Raw genomic sequence first — 23,719 nt, 5'->3', positions numbered from 1 at the left:
GTTTTGAAACCTGACATTTCATTACTGAAGCAACCTCATCAACTAGCGTCTAACGTCCACTGCTGAACATAGGCTTCTAAAATGCTTTTCCACTTAGTCCGATTTTGCGCCATCTGAATCCAATTTGTAGTCACTCTTTTTATGTCATCTGTCCATCTTGTTGGTGGTCGACCTCTATTTCTGTTAGCTTGTATTCGGGGTCTCCATTCCAAACTTCTTTTTGTCCACCGGTCATCAACTGATCTTGCTACATGATCTGTCCAGTTCCACTTTACTGTTGTTATCCTTTCAATAACGTCTGCTACTCCTGATCTTTTGCGTATAGTAGCATTGGGTATTCTATCACGTACAGAAATCCCTAACATTATTCTCTCCCTTTCCGCAACTTGTAGTTTACTCACTGTTGTTCTTGTAAGTGTTAGAGTTTCTGCGCCGTAGGTCATCACTGGCAAAATACACTGATTAAATACTTTTCTTTTCAGACACATTGGAATCTTAGACCTAAAAATATCCTTAATTTTTCCAAATGCAGCCCAAGCGAGGTTTATTCTTCTTTTCAGCTCAATTGTTTGGTTGTGTTGACTTATTCTGATCTTATGGCCAAAGTATTTATATGAGTCAACTGGCTCAATATCTTTGTCTTCTACTGAGATGTTTTTGTTGCGGACTAAATTTGTCATAAATTGTGTTTTTGAAAAATTTATTTTAAGACCAACTCTTTTTGTGGCAGTATGGAGTTCTTGGAGCATTATCTGTGCCTGATCAAAGCTGTCTGCAATAATAACGATATCATTTGCAAATTTAAGGTTATTTAAAAATTTTCCATCTACATTGATGCCCTATTCGTTTCAATCTATTGTTTGCCAAGCGTATTCTAGCAAAGTTGTAAATAATTTAGGAGACATGTTGTCCTCTTGCCGAAAGTTTATTTCAATACAAAAGGTCCCAGTATCTTCATTAAGTCTAACACAGGCTGTAGCATGCTAATAGATGTATCTGATGAAGGATATGTATCGGTGATCTATTCTACATTGTGTTGGAGCTTGGAGCAGTCCACGTTAATTGACCGTATCAAATGCTTGTTCAAAGTCGACAAAGACAAGTATCAGGGGTCTATTATATTCAATGATTTTTCAATCAACAAACTCAGTCCATTTAAAAAATGTTTACTTAAAGTGTTTAATAACGATTGAGAATGCTTTTGTTTTTGATAAATTCTTATATTAGGTGTGATCTATTAACTTCAAACTTTACTTTTAGTGAAAATGTTCAAATGAACTCTCAAAACGATTTTTTCATCTTCTGCAAACTGTCCGATTGTTTTTGAAATAAGCGATTCAAATATGTTTAAAATACTATTATAATTATTTACCTGGCAATAATTTATATTGTGTTTTTTCTCTAGAGAAAACACACAAAAGTAACATTCAAAAAGAAATAAATCAAAAGTAGAGAAAAAAATTATAAAAGTAACAATGTGATTAGGGTAGGTTTAATATTTGTAAGGGCTTTACCACCCTTCCACTCGACCTGAGGTCTATTGTGGCTCCACCGTCTGATTATAATTTATATTTTATACAACATGCGTACGCCTCTGTGATTATCGTACGAAGAAAGAGTGACTAAATAAACAAAGAACGGTTTTCCTGTATTATTAATAAAATCAAATAAAACAATTTTTCTTATCGGTTTCCTCCGAGTCTAGCGCTATATTGTTGGGAATACACCCGCAGTTGATGAGAGATATTTTTAGCGGCTGTGATAATATTTTTTATACAAAATGATGAACTTTTATAAACTCTATTTAACTATTGTAATTTTAATTTTTGGTGGGTGTTTTGTAAGTGCAATCAATTTTGACGTTAAAAATGTAGTGAATATTCAGTTAAATCCTAATGACAGAATTGAAGGATCGTATTTTGGATATTCTTTACTATTGCAAAAAGGATCCAGCCCACTGTAAGTAAAGTTTTTATAAAAATTATTATAAGTTTCACTAAAATATATATACTAGAATCGATTTTTGATATATTTTCTATAATCTGTTCTCTAAGCTTTATTTTTATTATTGCAACTAGTGCTATAGTGAAAAACTTAGTAACGTAAATGTGGCTTAACCCTTAACTACCATGGCCAAAAATAGTAACATTTGTACCATGGCAGGGTCAAATTTGACCCCCCATTGTTTTTTGTATCAAAAAATATTCTTTTTTTAACTTTTTATTTTAACGTTTTATTTTAAATTATTTTGTTTACAGCTACTTTTACATTTATATAAAAATAAACGAATTTGGTTAATTAGATATAACTTTATTTAAAAAAAACTTTTATATTCAGTCAAATTAACATAGCTATGCATTTTCTCGAATTATAAGAAAAATTATAACAATGTGCAGTTTTTTATATCCAATGGTGAAATCTAGGTATCATAGCTCCTACCTAAAATAAAAAAAATCGATTTAGATTTCGTATCTCAAAAATGACAAGCATGATTTTACCTTAATTTTCAACACAGCTTATGCATAACGTCTGTATGCGGGAATGATTTTTGCAAATAAAATCTCGACATTTATCGCACGATGAGCTTTCTTTCTTTTGGTTTTTGGAATATGGACATATTTTACACCTTCCCCTCTTTTTTCGTCGTTGTGGCTCTGGATTTGCGGCAGGCATTGGTTCCTGAAGTCCGGAAACTTTAAAAATGGCACTACGAATTTCTCTCGGTACACAAGTTTGCTGAGTTCTACGAGTTAAATGGGCCTTAATAAGTTCTTGACCTAAAAAGGTTAGAAACAATCTTCTGTCCATTATTTGATTTTGCTGAACTCCATTAAAAATTACGTTAGCATTTAATCCTGCAATGTCCAAAATGCGAAACCATATTACTTGAGGCCATCTACGAGTTCTTCTGCCAGTTTTATAGCATGCACATTTCTTATCCAATGAATCCACCCCACCTTTTGTCTCGTTAATAAAAATTTATAATCTCTGGCTTTCCATTAACCATTCTATTGGAAAGATGCATAGTTGACACTAACAACACTGCACGATTTTTCTTAGGAACAAAAGATACAAGGCTCTTGCTTTCTGTAAAACCAAATAAGGCAGAATTAGGTGGCCTGTTTTTTTGGGGTTGAAATTTAGCAGGAACCTCTCTTTTATTTTTTTTAGAGTTCCAACATATGAAATTTTATGGCTTCTCAGTTCTTTCATGAGCTCAATGGACGAAAACCAATTATCTGCTGTTATGTTTCTATTTGTACCACAAATTGGTGGAATAAGTGTCAAAACATCTAGAGTGGGGATGGATAACTTTTTTTGATTTGCTCTGCGTGTATCTTTTCTAGTATATATAAAACCAATTAGCAAATAATGTGTCTTAGAGTCTACTAAACACTGCATTTTCAGACCGTATTTGTCTGGTTTATTTTTGATACATCCTGAATTGGCACCTTCCTCTAAATGCAATAAGCATTTTATCTATTGTGACATATTCACCACAGCTATAATTGGACTGGCAATTTATTATAAACATATTAAAAATATTGGATATAGCTGCCAGTTTATCTCCGTGCGCAATACGTTCTTGTCTAGTAGCTGGGTCGTCAAAACAAAGGCTTCCAAGCAAAAAATAAAATGGGTTTAGTGACATGGTTGCTCGAAATATATCACGGCCAGTACCATTCGTAGCAAATAAAGACCTTAAATCTTTATTATTGGATTTAAATACCCCAGCTAAATATAATAAGCCTAAGAAGGCCTTTAATTCAATTATGTCAAGATGATTGGTATATTGACACGATAAATTGTGTAAATTATATTTAGAAGCCATATTAGTTATTCGTTCATTGGTTTTCTCAAGAATTTCTTGCAATATATCGTGGCTAATAATACATTCCCAAGCATCAACTGGTTTCTCTGGCATACTAGCTCGAGCTTTTCCAATAACACCAGGTAAATGACTAATTAAATTATGTTTACGTGTACGAGAAAAGGTGGGAGAAGTTTTAGACCACTTGTACCTATTTTTGCCATAAAACACATCCCTTGAGTCAGCTATATCACTTTCTTCACCCGAATATTCAATACCAGTTTCGGAATTATTAATTTGCCAATTTTTTTATCATCATCGTCCCAATCCTCTTCACTGTCTGTTTCGTGATCACTGTGTTCACTAGCCTAGTCTAAAACCTTACTGTCACTATCTAGTCCATTGTCCATAATTTTTTGTCCCTCCTCTTCAAGTTCTTCCTGTGTCAGAGGACGTTTATTGCGACTACACCCCGCCATTTCAAATTACTCGTTAATTGCACTAGAAATACTTATACCATAAGCGGGTCAAAATTGACCCTATGCATGCCTAACTCTGCAGTAGTAACAGATAAACTAACGGAATTTTCGTAGATCGATAAATCACCTACCGGTCGAAGATTAGCAGAAAGCGCGCAATGCTCAATCTATGTTTCGGCAGCGAAACTTGGCATTAAAAACGCGGGGGGTCAATTTTGACCCCGCCATGGTACTTAAGGGTTAAAAACCGGTCGACAATTTTTTAAAATGATCTTGTCTCCTGACAAAAGTAAAATGTGGTTTAATTTGTTTAAGTAACATTTGTCCTACATGCCTTATTGCTTTTGCCGAGGCCACCAGTACACCGATAACAAATTGTTGCGAATTATAATCCTTATTCATATTCATTCAAATTTGTCCAATTTACAAAAAAAAATCAAGCTAAATCCAATTTTTTTGATTGGCATCAGGAGAAAGAATGATTTGATGAATATTTTCTCTCCTGATGCCAACCAACATGTAGCTTCGCCGTTTTTAAAAAATTTTTGAACTGTTTATCCTTGTGTCGTGTAGTGTGACAATTTTATGTTTATAACATTCTCAAAGATTGTTGGATAGACCAAATTTGACGAAATGCCCCTGAAGATGCTCAAGGAAGCGAAAGTACTTGGGCAAGATTTAATTAATAAACTGTGCTCGATATCTGCCTTTCATTTGATCAAAGTTCATTTATTCGAGCATTCAACATTATATCATTTTAAATCCTATTTATAAAAATGAATAGTTTTAGGTTACCTGTTAAAAGTATTAGTTTGAAAATTATAAAAAAAAATTAAATTTATGGAAAACAGATGTCAAAACATATAGAGAACTCTAATACCATTTGAAAGACAATTGATTTATATTTCATTAAAATTATAAAATACAGAGTATCATTTCATTTAAACTTGTTGACTGATAATAGTTTGAAGTTTAAAGAAATGGCGTATCGTTTGTGAACACCCTATATTTAGATATTCAATTTCGATGTAACTTCCCGAAAGAACGTGGTCTACTCTTTAGATAAAATGTAAAAATGCAATAATATAAAGAGTGTTCTATTTAAAATAACAAAGTTGCTTTTGAATAACACAGAGTTTATGCAATATCCGGTTATTTTCGACATTGAGACCTCTGATAAAGAAAATCTTGTTCGCTCCACCCTTTAATCAAAATCCTACGGTCAGGAATGTTCGCGCCAACTCCCGCGCCAATCCTCGCGCCAATCCCCACGCCTGTAACGGGATTTAATTAAGCATCCAGAAATCAGATCTAAGTAACCCAATTCAGTTTAAAAATTTACAATCCTTTTAATAATATTAATCATTGCTTATTGCTCAATGCGATTGTTTGTTTATAAAATTGAAAATATCGGTGTATATAGAACACGCTTACCGAGATGCTGAACTAGTGAAATTTGCAATGTAATCAAAAGCTTATTTAATATTGTGTATATTAGAAAAACATAAATGTATAAACAAACGCACGTGAGTTAAATATCTGGAAAATAACGGAAGTAGATTATTAAGAATTAAGAATTAAGAGTTAACAGACGAAGCTAGTGTTGTCATCTGTCAACTGGGTATTCTCTCTATTATTGTACTTAGAGAACCCATAAAGTAATTATAAGTAACCAGTGAGTTCGAGTTAATCAACCCCATGCAGGGGGTAAACTACATCTAGAGTTCCACCATATGGAACTCCTGATGGAAACAATCTAATAAACATTATATGATTTATCCAACATTATTAAACGCCAACTCTCACGACAACCTCCACCCATGAACTGTCAGCTGTTCCCAGTAGCAGTAGACTGAGGAGCGGGAAACTGAGATCTTGGAAGCCCTGAAAAAGACATGAGAGAGGATGTCGAAAGATCTGCGCAGTGATAATCGACGCGGTTCAACCCGGAATCCTGTTGAGTTTAATATTAATTATTGTAATGGTATTAATCTTAGTTTTAGGTTTAATATAATACTGTACGGCATAAGTTAGGGATATGGCCTATATAATGCCCATATCCAAAATCATTCTGTTTCAATTATTTGTAAGTAATCAATTAAATTTTTTTTTAAAAAACATGACTTTAGACAAAAAAACTTTCTAATTATTGACAAAGCACCTGTACAGCCATTTGAAAATGACCTTTGTTCTCTTAAATGGGATAAATAAATATAATTTTTTAAAAACTACTGGACCGATTGTGTCTATCGCAAATATAGTAACCATACAAAAACTTACATTATGAAACGTGTTTTAAATGTTTTTATTATTTATTTGAATAATTATAAACAATTAGAAAATATGCCTACTGTCGGGATTAATTTCCAATAACTTTTTTGTTCTCGTTTTAAAAAGCAAGTATTTTCAAGAAAGTCGTCTATTAACGTTCTTATCTAGAATGCGTAGTTTTTTTAAAATATTGAAATAAATGAAAAAAGTATTGAAAAATTGGTATATCGAACAGTTATTTTTCAAGTTATTTTTTAGCTTTATTTCATGGGATAATACACTATAAACAACTTATAAATTTAATTTAATTGAATTATTTATTTCTTTGAATAAAAAAATCAAAAAAATAGTGTTAATTGTTGATGCAGATAAGCGATTTATAATCCATATCCCTAACTTATGTCTCGTTGTTATGTATATATATATTGTTATGCTATGTAAAATTGAAAATAATATTGGCTTGCTCTTAATATATTTCAAAGTATAAAATATAATAATTCAAAATATTTCAACTGATAAACTATAAAAGATATTTCAAAAAACTGAAAGTCCATTATCTTTGGATTACCTGTAGTAAACAAAATTTAAAGATATGCATAAATTATTTTCTTTGTAAAATATATTTGAGTGAATGTAGTGAAATAATGGAACAATGAAAGTGGATTTTCCAAATAGACTTGTACGCCGATACGGTGAATAAGGCAATAGAATCGAAATATTTAAAATGTATAATTCTCTGTTAGTTTTTAAGAATTTGTAGAACCGATTAGCATGTTAATAGATTTTAGGAAATTTATAATTGTAGGTAAAATTGTTTGTTTGTTATCTAAATGGTAGATGGGGATACGTATGACGAGCTTTGATTGGAGGAGATAAAAAAAGGTGGGATAGCTATGTAGGAATGAGAGTTTAGCTAGATTTTTGAGGAGGAAAAGATAATCAGTTGTTTTCCAAGGGTGCAAGGCGAACAGTCGTTGTTCTTTGGCGGTTCCCAAGTGATAGTAAGCATTAGAAGTGAATGTTTGTAAGTTTTCGTGGACTAGGTGTATCCTGACGGAAGCTGATCCAGTAAAATATTGTAAGTCATACTTTTCTACTTATATATTCCAAAAGTCACTATTCAGGCCGGAACGAGAGATTCAGTTTATTGAGAGGAGAAGAGGCTAGCGTCTTTTGAACGATACGTGCATCTGAAGGAGATCATTGAAGACGAGAGGCTCGCAATAATTTGTTGTAAGATTGCTGATTACCTAGGGAACTGCGAAGAATAGATAGTGTAGGCTACAAGGAACCAGGATTTGGACAACTCATCTTCAGAGAGATAGTTTTTTTTACCATTCGTCAGTTTTTCTTTATCAACAAAGTTTTTTTCTTTTAATTGCTTCAGAAAAGATAGAAATATTTATCAGGAGATATAGAACAACAATTTTGATTTGAAATTTTAATTTATATAGTATATAACATTAATTTTTGAAGGTTCACTTACGTAGAACAAAATTTTGATAATCATTGTATGAGATATTTTTGTTTAAGATATTTGAGTGTGAATTTTATTTCAATATATAATTTTGTATCATATATGTTTATTATTCCGGTATTCCAATAGACCTTACCTATCATATGTAAAGCATAGATATTGAAGCACGAATATAACCCTGAGATAAGAGAATTAAATAGTGTGATAAAATCATAATTGCATCATTTAAATAAGTTTAATTAATTAATTAATTAGCTAATTAATTGCTTGGCGCACCTCTGACTTTTAATATCACATTAATATATATATATATATATATATATATATATATATATATTGTGTTTTGTAATGCAATTTTATATAAAAAATGAATGGTGTATGTTATATACACTTTTTATTAACAATATCTGAAAGTAAACAAGTGATAACAATTTTACTTGTAAAATTCACATCCTACTTATGTGAGTCATGGTGGGATTTTTATTTATCGATTACATACGAACTAAAATCATTTAAAAGATTAAGCACTATGTAGAGATGTTACAAATATTGATAGCTTTAAATTGATGTTCGTTGATCATGACCGCTTAGCTGAGATTACGCATGATAATATACTCAGTGACATTAGAAGTGTTACACCCAGAAGGAGTAATTTCTTGAACTTAATTTTTTGGCAACAGAATGACTATATCTAAAACATGTTATGATAACAATACCAATGGTTTATCGCTTCTACTTTTTGTAAAAATAAAGTTTTATCTTCTAAATTTTTTTTGTGAGAGACCGACTTGTGAAAACCGGTTCATATAGAAATTTTTAGTTATTGTTCCTCAGTCTAATTGTATTCAGTTTAAGCAAATGCATCGAGTTCGAATAAACCATAATTACCACCATTTTAGCGATTTTGACAGGGGTAGAATTATTGCGTATAAAGATATGGGTTTGTCGTATCGCGAAATTGGCCGTCGTGTTAATTGTACGGCAATGACGGCTATGCGTGTCTGTCGTGTGTGGACAAACTAAGGTAGAGGAACACGAAGGAGACCAACTGGTCAACCAAGGCATACCACAGAGCATCAAGATAGGTGCTTTAGATTACCGGCTCTGCGAGACCGTTTTGCTACTGCGCGTCAAATTGCTGACCAATGGTTTGAAGTAGTAGGTAGACCTGTTAGTATGCGTACATTATATTGTCGTATTCGAGCCTTTGGACTGGTTTCATTCCGCCCATGACTAGTGTTTCCTTAGACTGCGGACCACGGTCATCAACGTTTCAATTGGTGCAGAGAACGGCAGCATTGGGTAGCAGAATGGCGTAATGTAGCATTCAGCGATGAATCACGATTCTGTTTAGGAATGCATAATGGTCGTAGGATGGTAAGACGCCGTCGTGGAGAATGACGAGATATCGGGTTTGCTGTTGAGAGGCATGTATACAGGACAGTTGGAGTAATGGTTTGGGGGGCTATTGCCTATGGTAACCGATCACCATTTGTGTTTATTCGAGGCAATATCACAGCTGCGCGTTATGTTGAAGACATCTTACAAACCAGTTTACTGCCTTATCTCGACGGCCGTCGAAACGTCCTTTTTCAGCAACACAACGTGCGTCCCCATATTGCTCATCAAACTATGGACTTTTCCAAGAAGCTGTCGTTAATATGTTGCCATGGCCGCCCCGTGTTCCGGATTTAAATCCTATCGAACATGTATGGGATATGATGTGAAGGAGACTGTCCACTTTGCACCATCCTGTACAGACTCTGGCACAGTTAATACATGAAGTTTAAGTTGCTTAGAACGAGAAGCCACAAGCAGACATTGAACATCTCATTTTGTCCATGCCTAGACGTATACAGGAGTGTATTCAGCTACGGGGTCGCCAAACACATTATTAATTTTTTTTTTGATTACTTGTTAATAAAAATTCTTGACAACGTTATCGTTTCATTCTTGATGTAAATCTACCATGTTGCCAAAAAATTAAGGTCAAGAAATTATTCCTTCTGGGTGGAACACTTCTAATGTCACTGAGTATAGAAGAATAAGATTATTTATTGGGCGTCGCGTCGTAATCTACCTTTGGTAGCGAGACTTGATTCGGGCAGGGTTTAATTTTAGTCCCGAGAGCCTACGACTAATGATAGGTCTATTACCCATGCATCATATTCATCAGATGGGCATAATACCCTAGCTGTCTATATGAAGAAGACTGAACAATCAATGTTTTGGAGACTATGAGGCTTTTGCAATTTTTAATCAGAATACACAGTCGGTAACTGTGAAAGGTAAACGAAATATGAACGGAACTGGCTAGTTATCGATGGGTAAAATCTGGTATCCGTAATAGACCAAAAAAATTAGCAAATAATAAGCCTTCTGACACCCTTTGTCCATATCTAAAAACTGATTTGGATAAGTTTAGTGATTATGTCATTTTTTATTATAAGAAATATAAAAATATTGTAAGATCGCTATTTAATTTTAAATACTAAAGGTTCAGACCGGTAAATTATATCGAAAAGTGTCATAATTTTACTGAAAAAGCATAGAATATCCTTTAGAATGAGAGTTTGTTAAGTTATTTTTGTTAAATGTTGCTTAATAATTGCAAAACAGCTTCAAAAGTCGATTTTTTGAAAAAAAGCTTGCTATCGCTTTGATGAATTAAAAAGCCAAATGTCCCGTGTCTGAATCTTTCAGGTCTTTGTACAATATCATCTATTTCAGGTCAAATAAGTTTGTAATTATTGATCTACAGTGCTCATCGTTGACAGTGATGGCACTGCCAATGTTTTAAAAGAAATATCGATGATGACGCCGCCAGCCCAAAATATATTATACCAAACAATAGCTTTTTCGGAATGTATTGAACGATTTTGGATCTCATCTGGATTGCTATTGTCTCAAATTCTGTTTGTTGATGTACCTATTCATTCAAAAATGGGCCTGTAGATGATTTTTAGATTAAAATTAGTTTATAACTGCTCCAGAGTACATTTCAGCGAACACACGTCGTTATAACGAACGCAAAATTTGGCAATTTGCGGTCTGTAAAAGGCAGTGAAGGGGGGTCTGAGTTCTTACGAGCAACGTAAAATTAACTGTCTCAGATTCTTCTGCACACTCTTACGGATTAATGCGATGTTTTCGGTAGATCTTACATTTTGTTGACTTACTGTTGTCAAAAAAGTGCTATGAAGTAGAAACTTATTGTGTATATGGTATAAATTTATTAAAAAATTAAAAAATTTCAAAACGGGTTTAGAAAATTTTCCATCCTATCCGAGAATCATCAGTGAAAATCCGAGTAATAGGTTTACCCACGTTAAAAATTAAAACAAATGAGTAAAATACTGACGGTTTACATTTGTTTTAATTTTTAACGTGGTAATACTTACTTTTAACTTTTTTACTGAGGATGGTTCAATATGACAGAAAACGAACTAAATATTTATAAATACATTTTGGAAATTTTCAAAATTTTTAATTTTATACAATTTTATACAAGGAGATTTTACATCATAGTATATTTTTTATTATTATTTTTTCCATAATTTCACTTAAAAATAGAAAGTCACTAAGACTAGGAGGAATAATCGAGCTTCTAAAATACGAAGAAGAAAGTATAACCCTAAAGATGACAAAACTTATATAAAAACTAATATTGCACTGCAAGAGATCAGACGCATAGAAAAACAGCATAATGATACCAATGTTCAAAAAAAGATATAAAGAAGACCCCAACAATTATAGAGGTGTAAATCGACTAAACACCGCACTTAAGCTTACCACAAAAGTCCTAACCAACATAATCAATAAACTTACAACTTTATCAGATGAATAACAAGGATTCAGATCCGGAAGATCCTGCGTAGACGCCGTATTTGTACTAAGACAAATCACAGAAAAGGCCATCGTGTACACTAAACCAGCATATCTATGTTTTATAGACCTAACAAAGGCTTTCTATTGCGTCCAAGTCGAAGACGTCTTAAACTTACTGTATAAAAGAAACATACCAATCAATAATATACAAACTATCGAAAACTTCTACTTCCATAATCGAATACAGGCAAAGGTAAATGGAAAACTAACACAGTGTATACCAGTACAAACTGCAATCAGACTGGGTGACTGGGTAAAATCAAAATTGATGGGAAAATAATAAAGCAGGAAGCAAGGTTTAGATATCTGGGAATAGATTTAACTAGTTAGGGAGATGTTGAAGAAGAAGTACGACAACAAAGCTTAAAATCAAGTAAAGCGACGGTATCTCTTAATGAGAAAATCTGAAAGAACAAACACCTAGAGAGAGAGAGAGAGAGAGAGACCTACAGTGGTGTTAAAAAGTCCTGCATCACCTAAGCGCCTTATAGTTTTTGAGGTTTAACACAATTTTTTTGTATAATTTCGCTAATTCATTTTAAGTTTGGTCTTGTAATTAGCATTATCGGTATACTTACTAATGTTTTTTAATTACTAGCTCAAAATTCTACAGAAAAGATTAAAATAATCTGATTGAAGGGATTTCCCATAATCCGAGAAAATTATGAGGTGATTATTAAGTCATTAAAGTACTATTAAATTAAATATTAATCACATAATTTGACTATATAAACACTGTAGTTACCCTAAAACATATTCGCTCTTTGATTTTTGATAAAAAGGTCATAATGTCATCCCAGACCAAACATACTAATTTATCGGACGAAAAGCGTTTTGAAATTATTTTTCATCATAAAAACGACAAATCTAGTCGCGAAATAGCATCCGCAGTAAACTGTAATCAATCTACAGTAATTAGAGCCATTAAGAAGTATGCTGAAGAAGGAAACATCTACGACAGACCGCGTAGTGGCGGCGACCAAAGAAAACTTCTGTTCGGGATGACGCTGTGTTAAAAAGAACATGTCTGGCAGACAGAAGCCTTAATTCCACCCAATTGACGAAGCTGTGGTCTGAATATACAGGTGTAAGCGTATGCACTTCCATTGTGAGAACAAGACTGCTTAGTTTTGGACTTAGAGGATGTAAGGCACGGCACGGAACATCGAATCTGGACAGCAGAGCAGTCGCAGAGTGTACTGTTTAGTGATGAATCCACGTTCAATATTAATAATCATGCTGGTCGCCTACACGTTGTCTCTGGGGTAATGAATGATACCAAATACATTGAGATGCTACAGAATAAGATGCTGCGTACTAAAAAAGACCTATTTGGCGATGAAGAATTTATTTTTTAAGATGATAATGCTCCTTACCATATAGCAAAATTGGTTAAAGCTTGGATGAGGAGTAATGAAATTGATAGGATGGACTGACCAGCGCAATCTCCGGACCTCAATCCCATCGAGAATTTGTGGCAAAGAATATTAAACATATTTTCCAAAAGCAAACCCACAAATAAAACGAAATTAATCGAATCTCTAATCCACGCTTGGCATCACTGTATTTCCATGGAGGAACTGCAAAAATTAATAAGTTACATGACTAAAAGATGTGAACTAGTTATTAAAAACAATTAATATTAAATATTAATGGTTATTTAACCAACAAATGTATTAATAAGGGCGATTAACAATTAAGATATTTTAGTTTATTAAGTTAATGTTCGAAATTGTTAATCGTCATTTTAATTCACGAGTTCGTTACAAAACTTTTCCGTCGACCGAACTTTTCAGAAATAAAAATATCTTAGTTTAAATTTTTATTTACTTAACGATAAATAATGACAGACAGTACTTACAGCGGCTATGTCATTTTAAATAATTTTTTTATGTTTGGTTGCCTACACCACAGGTCACTGCCAATCACAGAGCGTTAAATGTGGTTAAATTAATTTATACAAGCAATGTATGTTGTGTTGCATATAATAAAATCGTTCATTAATAGAAAATCATTTATTAATAGGGGTCATTAATCAATGATTTTGAGGGTGTTAAAATTAATCATAAATGGATGGTCGACGGAAAAATTAGTTTAAATTAGTTCAATGTGATGTACAATATCATCTTGATGGAAATAGCCTAATATTTGTAATATCGAATAAAAAATTTTCCGAACTACATTTTTTGTATTAATCAAAATTTTTGCTGTGCTTCCATTTTATAATATTCTGTTTAAAGACCTGTTTGATGTAGATAGTAAATGGTTAAAAAATATTTAAGTTAATTGCCTTAAACTTCTATCTTCATGTATTTGATAAAGTGATGCAGGACTTTTTAACACCACTGTAGTTAGATAGGGAGAGAAGCGAAAACACAAGAAGAGCATGCAATATTGAAGACATAAATGGATGGGTGATAACAGGAAAACAGGATTGGAACGAACACGTTAGTAGAATGGCAGAGCATACAATAGTACGAATAGTACGAGAGAAGTCACCAAATGGATGAAGAAGTATTGACGAAGACCAAGAAAAAGATGGTGCGATAATTTAAAGAATTTAGAAGGCTAATATTGATGAAGAAACAGGCTTTAAAACTTACGTACAAGAAGGAAGAAGAAAAAGAAGTATATTTTTTAAAACTATGGTATACAGCCAACCACTGGTATCTTCTCTTTTTTATTTCAGTAAAATAGGCGAAGTATGCGACACGTTGCCCGAACATAGCATCAATTTTGATAAAACAAGCAATTGGACTTCGTAAGTCTTGCGTTTGAATGCTATTTGAACTCTTCGGGTAACTTTGTGCTGATTGATATACAATATCTCTAATTTTGAGTCATTTTTGCCAAACTTACGATCATAACTTTTTAACTGGAAATGATATCAAAACCGTAACTAAATATTCAAACTACACTTTTTAATACGCGTCGATTGATATATCACATATACTGTTTCTACAATTATAATAGCATACACAGATGCATCAAAAACTGAAAATGGCCATGGCGCAGCCTTCACAAATAAAAATTACAAATATGCCATTAGAATTCCACAGCACTGCAGCATTTGCACCAGGGAAACCACAGCGATATTAGAAACTATCAAAAACTCCTCTTCAATGACTGAAAATAATATTTTAATCATCACAGATTCACTCAGCGGAATTCATGGAATTAATCAATTAATCAATTTTCTCTAGCCATCCTATTGCACAAAATATAAGAAATAAACTTAATGCACTACACCATACAAATAAAAAAGTTACATTTATCTGTATACCTTCACACATTGGCATTAAAGGCAACGAGGAAGTTGATCAATTGGCATTAAAATCCATCAGAAATGAAAATGTTCCAGAAATTACTAAATATCCCCACACCGACCATAAACGATAGTCCATGAATCATATAATAAATTTATGGCAAGCAACCTGGGACGCAACAGACTCTAAATTGAAAACAATAAAGCCTCGAGTAGACGCGAGCCTACCACAAAAAGGAAAAAGAAGAGATCAAGTAATCTTAAATCGTCTTCGAATCGGCCACACAATACTAACACACCAACACCTTCTAAATAAAGAACCAGCTCCGATTTGTACCTACTGCTCTACTCAACTCACCGTGGAGCATCTGAGAAGTGCGCTTACGACAAATATCTCGGATTTATTGCAGTTTCTAAAAGACGTCAACATTTATAATAAACTTTAATTTATCAAACTGTACTACTGTGTATGTCCCCCACTAATAACCCTTGGTGGTTGATGTGGGTTCTCTATGTTTAAATAAAAAATATATAATATGGCAGTTTTGGTTACAAAGTTTTAACAGAAAGTGGTGTAAGAACCGGAAGTATATATTTGTGTTCATCTTGCTAAAGCATGTCGAATATATCGTTTGTACTGATTTGGCGACTTTAAAACAGTACTTTCGGTTGCAACTCTGAAACCGGAAGTCCGAAGTCAGATTTCTCACCTTTAATAACATCGTTGGGTTATAATTTTTCACTCGACACTTCCTTTGCTCTGTTCTAATAACGGAGGAGTTATTTTTAGGACAAACAGATGGACGGACAGACGGTATAAAGCCGGAAGTATATAGTTGTTCTCGTTTTGCTAAGGCGCATCAAATCATATATCGCTTGTACTACTTGATCAAATTTTCCACGTTAAAAGTAAAGTAAAGTTCGTGTAACCTTCTGGCTAAGGTCAAGGTTTACACATTTTAATGTTGTAAAATGGGTTAAATGGGTAAAATGAGTTAAACAACAATTTAATTATTTGAACGTATTATTGTACGATATATCAATCCATGGAAATTTGTCAAAATATACTGAGTAAATGACAGGCAGTTTTAGCTTCAACAATATGGCAGCACCAACAAGTTTGGAACTCCCTATTGGAAGGCTTTTTACATGTAATTCTTCATTTAGTATAGTGCTTAGTTATTTATTAAGTAGTAATGATTACTTTCTTTCAGGGTAATAGTGGGTGCTCCAAAATTCAGTAAAAGTACTGGAGGTAGAATCTTTGCTTGTGATATTTTAAATAATAATGGATGTGTCAAGTATGCTATAGAAGTTGGTAAGTTTCTTCTTAATCTAAGATAAAAAAACTGGTTAAATGCCTAGATTAAAAGCATTAACAATTTAATTTATTTAATTAATATATGTAATTTACGATCATAATTTGAAACCCTAATAGAGGACATTTTTAGATATATAATAAAGTCAACAAAATACAACATCATTTTATTATTTTATTGGTATTAAAACTAAGATGCGTCGAGAAGATTTTTTGCCTAAATAATACTTTTTTGTTCTTTAAGTACTATCTCTATTAATGATTAATATCAATTACCCTGGAAAAACTTTCCCTGTTCTCTGCTGCTCGTAAAACATTTAAAGCCTAACCTAGCTCATTGTGTGATGAATTCCTCTATTTTATAATATCGTTTAGAATTATTTGGTGGATGTTGTATTTTACTATTTTTCGTGTTATAATAGATGTACCAGGTAACTAGGTAAATTTCTATGTTTCGTGGACCTTAAAAAGGCATTTGACCGGGTCAAATTAAAAGACGTTATCCACTTACTGAATGCAAGAGACATACCTCTAGGAATAATCAAAACGATCAAAAATATATACCAAAACAACACAATAAAAGTAAAAGTAGAAGAAGAACTAATCGACCCTATTGAAGCTGGCAATGGGATAAGACAGGGAGATTTCCTGAGTCCTCTATTTTTTAACCTGATTATGGACGAAATAATAAAAAAAGTAAGAACTAAAAAAGGCTATCTAATAATCTGCTATGCAGACGACGCAATAGTACTTTCTCAAAGTGAAGATGATTTACAACGTATGATGCACCAATTTAATATAACCGCCAGAAAATTTAACATGTTAATTTCCCCAACAAAGACAAAATGCATGGTTATAACAGCAAATTTACTAAGATGTGAATTTGAGCTAAAAGGTCAGATAATAGAACAAGTGATGGAGTTTAAATATCTAGGCATCACATGATCTAGCTATGGAAAGCTTGAAACCGAAGTGAAAGATCAAGTGAATAGAGCAAACAGAGCCGCAGGCTGTCTAAACGAAACAATATGGAGAAATAAAAATATCGGGAAAGAAACGAAAGGCAGAATTTACAAAACAGTCAACAGACCAATAATGACATACGCGGCAGAAACAAGACCTGACACAAACAGAACAAAAAGGATGTTAGAAACAGCAGAGATGAAAACACTCAGAAAAATTGATGGTAAGGCACTATGGGACAGAGCTAGAAGTACAGATATACGACATAGAGGCAAGGTGGAGAACATCAAAAACTGGGTAAGAAATAGAAGAGTAGAATGGAACGATCATATAAGCCGAATGACAACAAATAGAGTAGTAAAGACGGCAAGAGACGGTTCCCCAATAGGAAGACGGTCAGTAGGAAGACCACGCAAACGATGGAATGACAACTTACTGGAGGCACATTGAAAAACAGACAGAGTCATGTCTATATAAAAAGAAGAAGAAGAAGAAGAAGAAGAAGAAGAACTAGAACTAGAAGAAGGTAACTAGGTGCTATTTTATTTGGCACTGATAAAAATTGCTCTCTTATTTTCATCGTTGTAGAACTTTTTGATTCGGCATTTGTGCTGTCCAGGGATTCTTCGGATTCGACGATACATCCACACATTGAAAGCTTCTAGTTTTATTCATGCTCGCTGTTTGTAGAGTTAATGTATTCAGTTCATAAAGTACCATAACGTAACCACATGCAACCTCTTACAAGTTTTAGTCTTTGCTGCAGACTGAAAAGTGAATCTTTCCAGGGTATGTTTTAACTGATTTTATGGGAATCTGGTATCTTTTGGTATAGTTGCAGCTCAGTAGATATTTTTAGAGCAGCCGCCATTAAGGTACGGATAGCTGTGATGATAGCCAACCTCCGATAGGAGAAGGAACTACAAGAAGAAGAAGGTATCTTTTGCAGATGAGAAGTTACCTAATTTGATTTCTAATAACGTTATTTTTGTTAGAGAGATATTTGCTAGAGATTTTCATTTGTAGAATCTTCTGGTCGGCAGATCATAGTAAGAATTTGCAACATAAAATTGTTCTTTTGACAGAATTAAGCCAGTCTATCTTTTCTTTCGTTAAGAGTCCCCAGTCCAAAGTTTTTAATAAAATCTCATTCAATTCGCCTACCGATTTTTGCATTTAGATCTATCATTACTATTATAACGTCTCTAAATTAGGTCTTGGTAATGCTTGTTCTAATTCGTTAATTCATTGTAAAACTCTCTAACTCCTCATTCGGTATATCTGCGGTGGAAGCATATACTTGAATAAGATTGACTTTAGACTGGGCAAAAGTATTACTAAAGAGAACTGCTGCAAACAATGAAGCGAAGGAAAGTAGCCTACCTTGGTCACATATTTAGGAATTTCAAGTATAAATGTTTAAAATTGGTTATGTAGGAAGTATTGGAACAAGAGGTATCGGGAGAAAGAAATACTCGTGACTAAAGAATATAAGGGTATGGAGCAACCTTGACGCTCAGACACTTTTCAGAGTTACACAAGATCAAAACGAATATGTCAGAATTGTCGAGAACATTCGTTAAATGAATAAAAAAACTTAAGACAAGGAAGACTGGGCTAATTTAAATGTTACCATCCTAACTCTTTTTGAGATGGGTAGCCAACTAGCCACAAAAAACTGGGTGGACTTGTCTACTAATATCACTAATAATTTCCAGTGATTTTGTCACTGTCATTACCAGAATAGTATATCTTTGCTTGACTTAGTAATATATCAGCTGAATTGGGTCATTTGATCTCACACATTTCTAATATGTGTATGTTAAATCATATTATCAGCTATAAAATATTATGGACTTTTTTACTTCGTGTATGGACTTAGCATTCCACGTGCCTAGCTTCATGAGTGTCCTTGTTTAAATCAGAATGTTATACTTAACAGCATCGATGTTCTCTGTTTTCTCTCTAAGTCTCTCGCACTTATTTAAGTAAGCTTAATTAATTTTCTTGGTATTTCAATTTCTAGCATTGTTAGCCATATTCTGCTTCTTTTTACATAATCATATGCTAGCTAGAAATCTTCGAAATTTTAATCTACATCTTACATCTCAGTTGGATTCCCAGTTTTTAGTTTTTTTTTCTTTCTAATATTTGACGGATTGTAAATATTTGATCTCTGGTCGACCTATCAGCATGGAAGCAGTATTGGGAGTCGCCTAGAATATCTTCCGAATAGTGAGGGAACCTCTTTAGCAAACTACTTGGTAAAACTTTGTGTGCTGTATTAATAAGCCATATTCCTCTACAGTTTCGAGACTGCTCTTTATCTCCTTTCTTATATAGGGGTATTAAAACGTTTTTTTCGAAACTGCTCTTTATCTCCCTTCTTATATATGGGTATTAAAGTACATTCATTTAGCAAATTCTCATCAGTAAATATGAGCACGTGTTGATATTCGCCGTCTCATTCGTCAAGAGGCTATTAAATATAATTTATTACCTTAAGCCAGCCAGATTCTCATGTTACAGATTCCAACTTGCGAGCATTTTAAATTCAAATTGTATCGTGTTGATTTTTAAGTTAATATATTGTGTTATATTTATGTTATTAGTTATTGTTAAGTTATTTACTGGTCGTGTTATTTTTTAGAGTTTAGTTTAATTGTGATATAATGATTAAATTTCAAGAAATTCTTACACTAGCTCAGTTTCAAAAGTAAATATTTTTAAAAATCATATGATACATAGGTTGTATATCAGTACGACCCTGTTTGGCATACACGTGGTTCTATTGACGATTGGAAATTTGTAAAATTAATAGGGTTTATAACCTCACTTTCCATTCCCTAGGCTTTTTCTGTCCTTGTTGCTATACTTTCAAAATAATGTAATTTTTCAGTAGAACGTTTTCTTCTTTTTTTATCAATTCTTTATCTATAAAATAATTTATTGGAGCTCTGTGATCTTTAAGAGATGCTTTTGCATTTTTTATTTGTTAAAGTATTTGTGCTGGTATTTTCACGTATGTCGAATAGAATGCTACTGCTACTTTCATCTCACTTTCAATATTTAGTAAATTCAGAAAGTATTCTATCCATCCATCCTTCGGCGATTTCTGTTTCTATCAATATTAGTTAACCTGCCTCATTTCTGATAGCTTGTGTTACCCCAATAGTACCACCTTGTCTGACTGTCTTCACCTCCCTAAATAATTTTCTTACTTGATTCGTCTTGCCACTTATGTCCGTTTCTCGTATTTTTTGTTTTATGTAGCTCATTTTTTAGTTCTGAGTAGTCGCTTTGTACCGTTGACCAAAGTTTTGGTTCATACGCGTTCTACCCAATATTTTGGCCTGACTTCTTTTTATTCAAACCGTTCCTAATATGAAAAATTAACTTTACTGTCAAATAAATATAAGCAAAACCTATAAGTGAATTTTAATATGTATCCAAGGTATACTTTCCAATGCAATTTACTTTTGTTGGGAATAAGGCACAATTTAACTTTAAAATAAGTTTATTTTTAACGTTTCGATTTCCACTTCGAAAATCGTTCTCAAAATACCATACATCGTAACTTTCTGAGGTTATAGATAAACTGGCTCTGTGTAAAATTTTTTGTAACCTCCTGCTTGAATATGCTTGACGTAACTCCAAACCCTTTTGTATTAAGGTATTATCCCTACGTATTCGTAAAAATTTAATAAAATTTAACAATGAGCCAGTTTTTTGCATACAATTTTCAATCTCCTAAAATTTTGAATGACGCAAGGCCCATACCGGTTTCTTAGTATTATTCTGAAGCTATTTTCTTGTGGCGTCTTATTGAAATATACTATTTTTGTTGGGAATCAGCCAAAATCTAACTTGAAAATAAGTTTATATCTGACGTTTCGATTTTCACTTCGGAAATCATTCTCAAAATACAAAACATTCAATGTTTACTAAATTATTATGTATTTAATTATTATGTATATTGCATTATTGTCGCCAATTCTTTTCAACGCCTACTCCGAAGAGGTCCTGAAAAAAGCTCTTGAGGGTGAAACAGCTGGAATAAAGGTAAATGGAGTTCCCATTAACAACATTAGATATGCGGACGACACTGTGATTTTAGCCGAAAACATTGAAGATCTTCAGAGACTGGTGACCAGAATAGCAGAGTATGGAAAAGAGTATGGTCTAACAATGAATGTCAAGAAGATGAAATTTATGAGAATATCGAAAACTCAAAGAAATAACGAGAATCTTCTAATAAACGAAACCAACGTCGAACAAGTGGACAAATATGCATACCTGGGAACAATGATTAACTCCACAAATGATTACAATCAGGAGATAAAAATAAGAATAGAAAAGGCTAGAGCAAATTTCAACAAAATGAGAAGAGTTCTATGTACCAGGGATTTAAAACTGAAACTAAGAGTTAGGTTGGCGAGGTGCTATGTTTTTTCGACCTTATTTTATGGAATGGAATCTTGGACCTTGAATGCTACATCAATGAAAAAACTGGAATCATTTGAGCTGTGGGTGTACAGAAGAATTCTGAACATATCATGGACAGAACACGTCACAAACAAAGAGGGTCTGAGAAGGATGAACAAAGAAATGGAAATTTTAAATTCAATAAAAACAAAAAAATTGGAATATCTCGGACATATTACACGTGGAGAGAAATACACCTTGCTCCAACTGATCATGCAGGGAAAGATCCAAGGAAAGGGAAGCATAGGGAGGCGTAGAATGTCATGGCTGCGCAACCTGAGAGAGTGGTACGGATGTACATCAAATGAACTTTTCAGAGCAGCCGTCTCAAAAGTTCGAATAGCTATGATGATTGCCGACCTCCGCCGCGGAGATGGCACTTGAAGAAGAAGAAGATATTGCATTAAGATGCCACAAGCAAATAGCTTTAGAACAGTTTATATTTTTTGTTTTTGATCGCTAAGTAATTGATAAGTACGATCGCTTTTGTAAGCTATCCATTACACTACAATGTATAAACATAAATTCTTTCAGGTAACAATGGCACTTTCAACGGTAACTTTCTTGGTTCTTCACTTGATGGCAACGATGAATCTGGCAAAGCTTTTATTGTAAGTAATTAACCAGGTGTTTCAAAAATTGTTTTAATTGCAAATTTTGTAGGCATGTGCTCCGCGGAAAGTATTGCCAGTAGGAAGAGGACCAAGTCTAAATTACTTTTTAAAGGGATCGTGTTTTTTTAAAAGAAACTCTTCGATTACTGAAGGGGGATACACCGAACTGATGCCTTTAAGGAGAGAGAGTAAGTTTTTTATATTATGTTATTAAAGTTGTTAATAATGAGTATGCAAAAGAAAATTGTAAGGGAAGTTAATCATAATTATCGATAATAGTTATATTAACAACTAGGCGATCCGGCAAACTTCGTACCGTCATTTTTTTGTTGTCTATACCGTCTAAAATCTATGATTTTAGTAATAATTTTAATGTATTGTAAGGTACAATATGTTTCGTTTTTCCTTTCGGAGAAACAACAATATTGTTGATGGTTTTTCGACTCTCGAGCACGCAACGTATAACTGCACATAACTGCAAAACATGGCAGCTCAAGGTTTATTCCACAAACTTCTAATGATTGATCTTGCGCTTTAGTAATAAGTAGACTTAGGCAAATATGCAAGTAAAAAAGTACGAAATATGCGCATAAATATGCAGTATTTTATGCAAAATATGCATATTTATCTAGAAAATATGCATGTAATAAAAAGTATTTACAATATTTTTTAATTTACAAAAATACTTACAATATTATGAATACATAGCATATACAATTAATTTAACATATAAATATTATTTTTAATTGTGGAAACAATAGATTATCAAATGATGTTCAAAATTTTCTAATAAAAACTTATGGATTCTATCTGAATACATAACATATTAGTAAACCGAAAAACTTTTTTTCAAATTTACTATAAATAGATGGTTCTAAATTAAGTGGTTCGGAAAATGTCCCAGCTAGTATTTGAACCATTTCAGAAAGAACCTGGTAACCACTATTTTTTCCATGGTTACTTTAAATTTTTGAAAAATTTCCTTTCCATTAGTACCTTTAACGTTTTGACACAATGACTCAAATTCTTTTATTAAAACTGTATTCTCTAACAATGATAATTTGGAGAATTCTAATTGAGTTATAGTTTTCTCGACAAAACTATAATTTGATTTTACGAATGACAGTTGCTGTTGGATGATGTTATTT

At 33.0% G+C, this 23,719-nt stretch overlaps 1 protein-coding gene across 1 annotated transcript in view; it reads left to right on the top strand.

The window, feature by feature from the left end:
• The first annotated feature begins 1,685 nt into the window (after nucleotides 1–1,685).
• The window catches only part of LOC140440075 (integrin alpha-PS5-like), a 77,151-nt gene continuing 55,117 nt past the window's right edge, over nucleotides 1,686–23,719 (top strand). The window contains exons 1-4 of the mRNA XM_072530343.1: nucleotides 1,686–1,959; nucleotides 16,406–16,509; nucleotides 22,492–22,568; nucleotides 22,621–22,759. Coding sequence (XP_072386444.1) covers nucleotides 1,781–1,959; nucleotides 16,406–16,509; nucleotides 22,492–22,568; nucleotides 22,621–22,759 — 499 coding nt within the window. The 5' untranslated portion in view covers nucleotides 1,686–1,780. The remainder of the gene's footprint in view (nucleotides 1,960–16,405; nucleotides 16,510–22,491; nucleotides 22,569–22,620; nucleotides 22,760–23,719) is intronic.

This window comes from Diabrotica undecimpunctata, chromosome 4 (assembly GCF_040954645.1).
Source record: "Diabrotica undecimpunctata isolate CICGRU chromosome 4, icDiaUnde3, whole genome shotgun sequence".
NCBI classification, from domain to species: domain Eukaryota; kingdom Metazoa; phylum Arthropoda; class Insecta; order Coleoptera; family Chrysomelidae; genus Diabrotica; species Diabrotica undecimpunctata.
The sequence above is the reverse complement of the archived record's forward strand: the minus strand, read 5'-3'. Positions and strand labels throughout refer to the sequence as shown.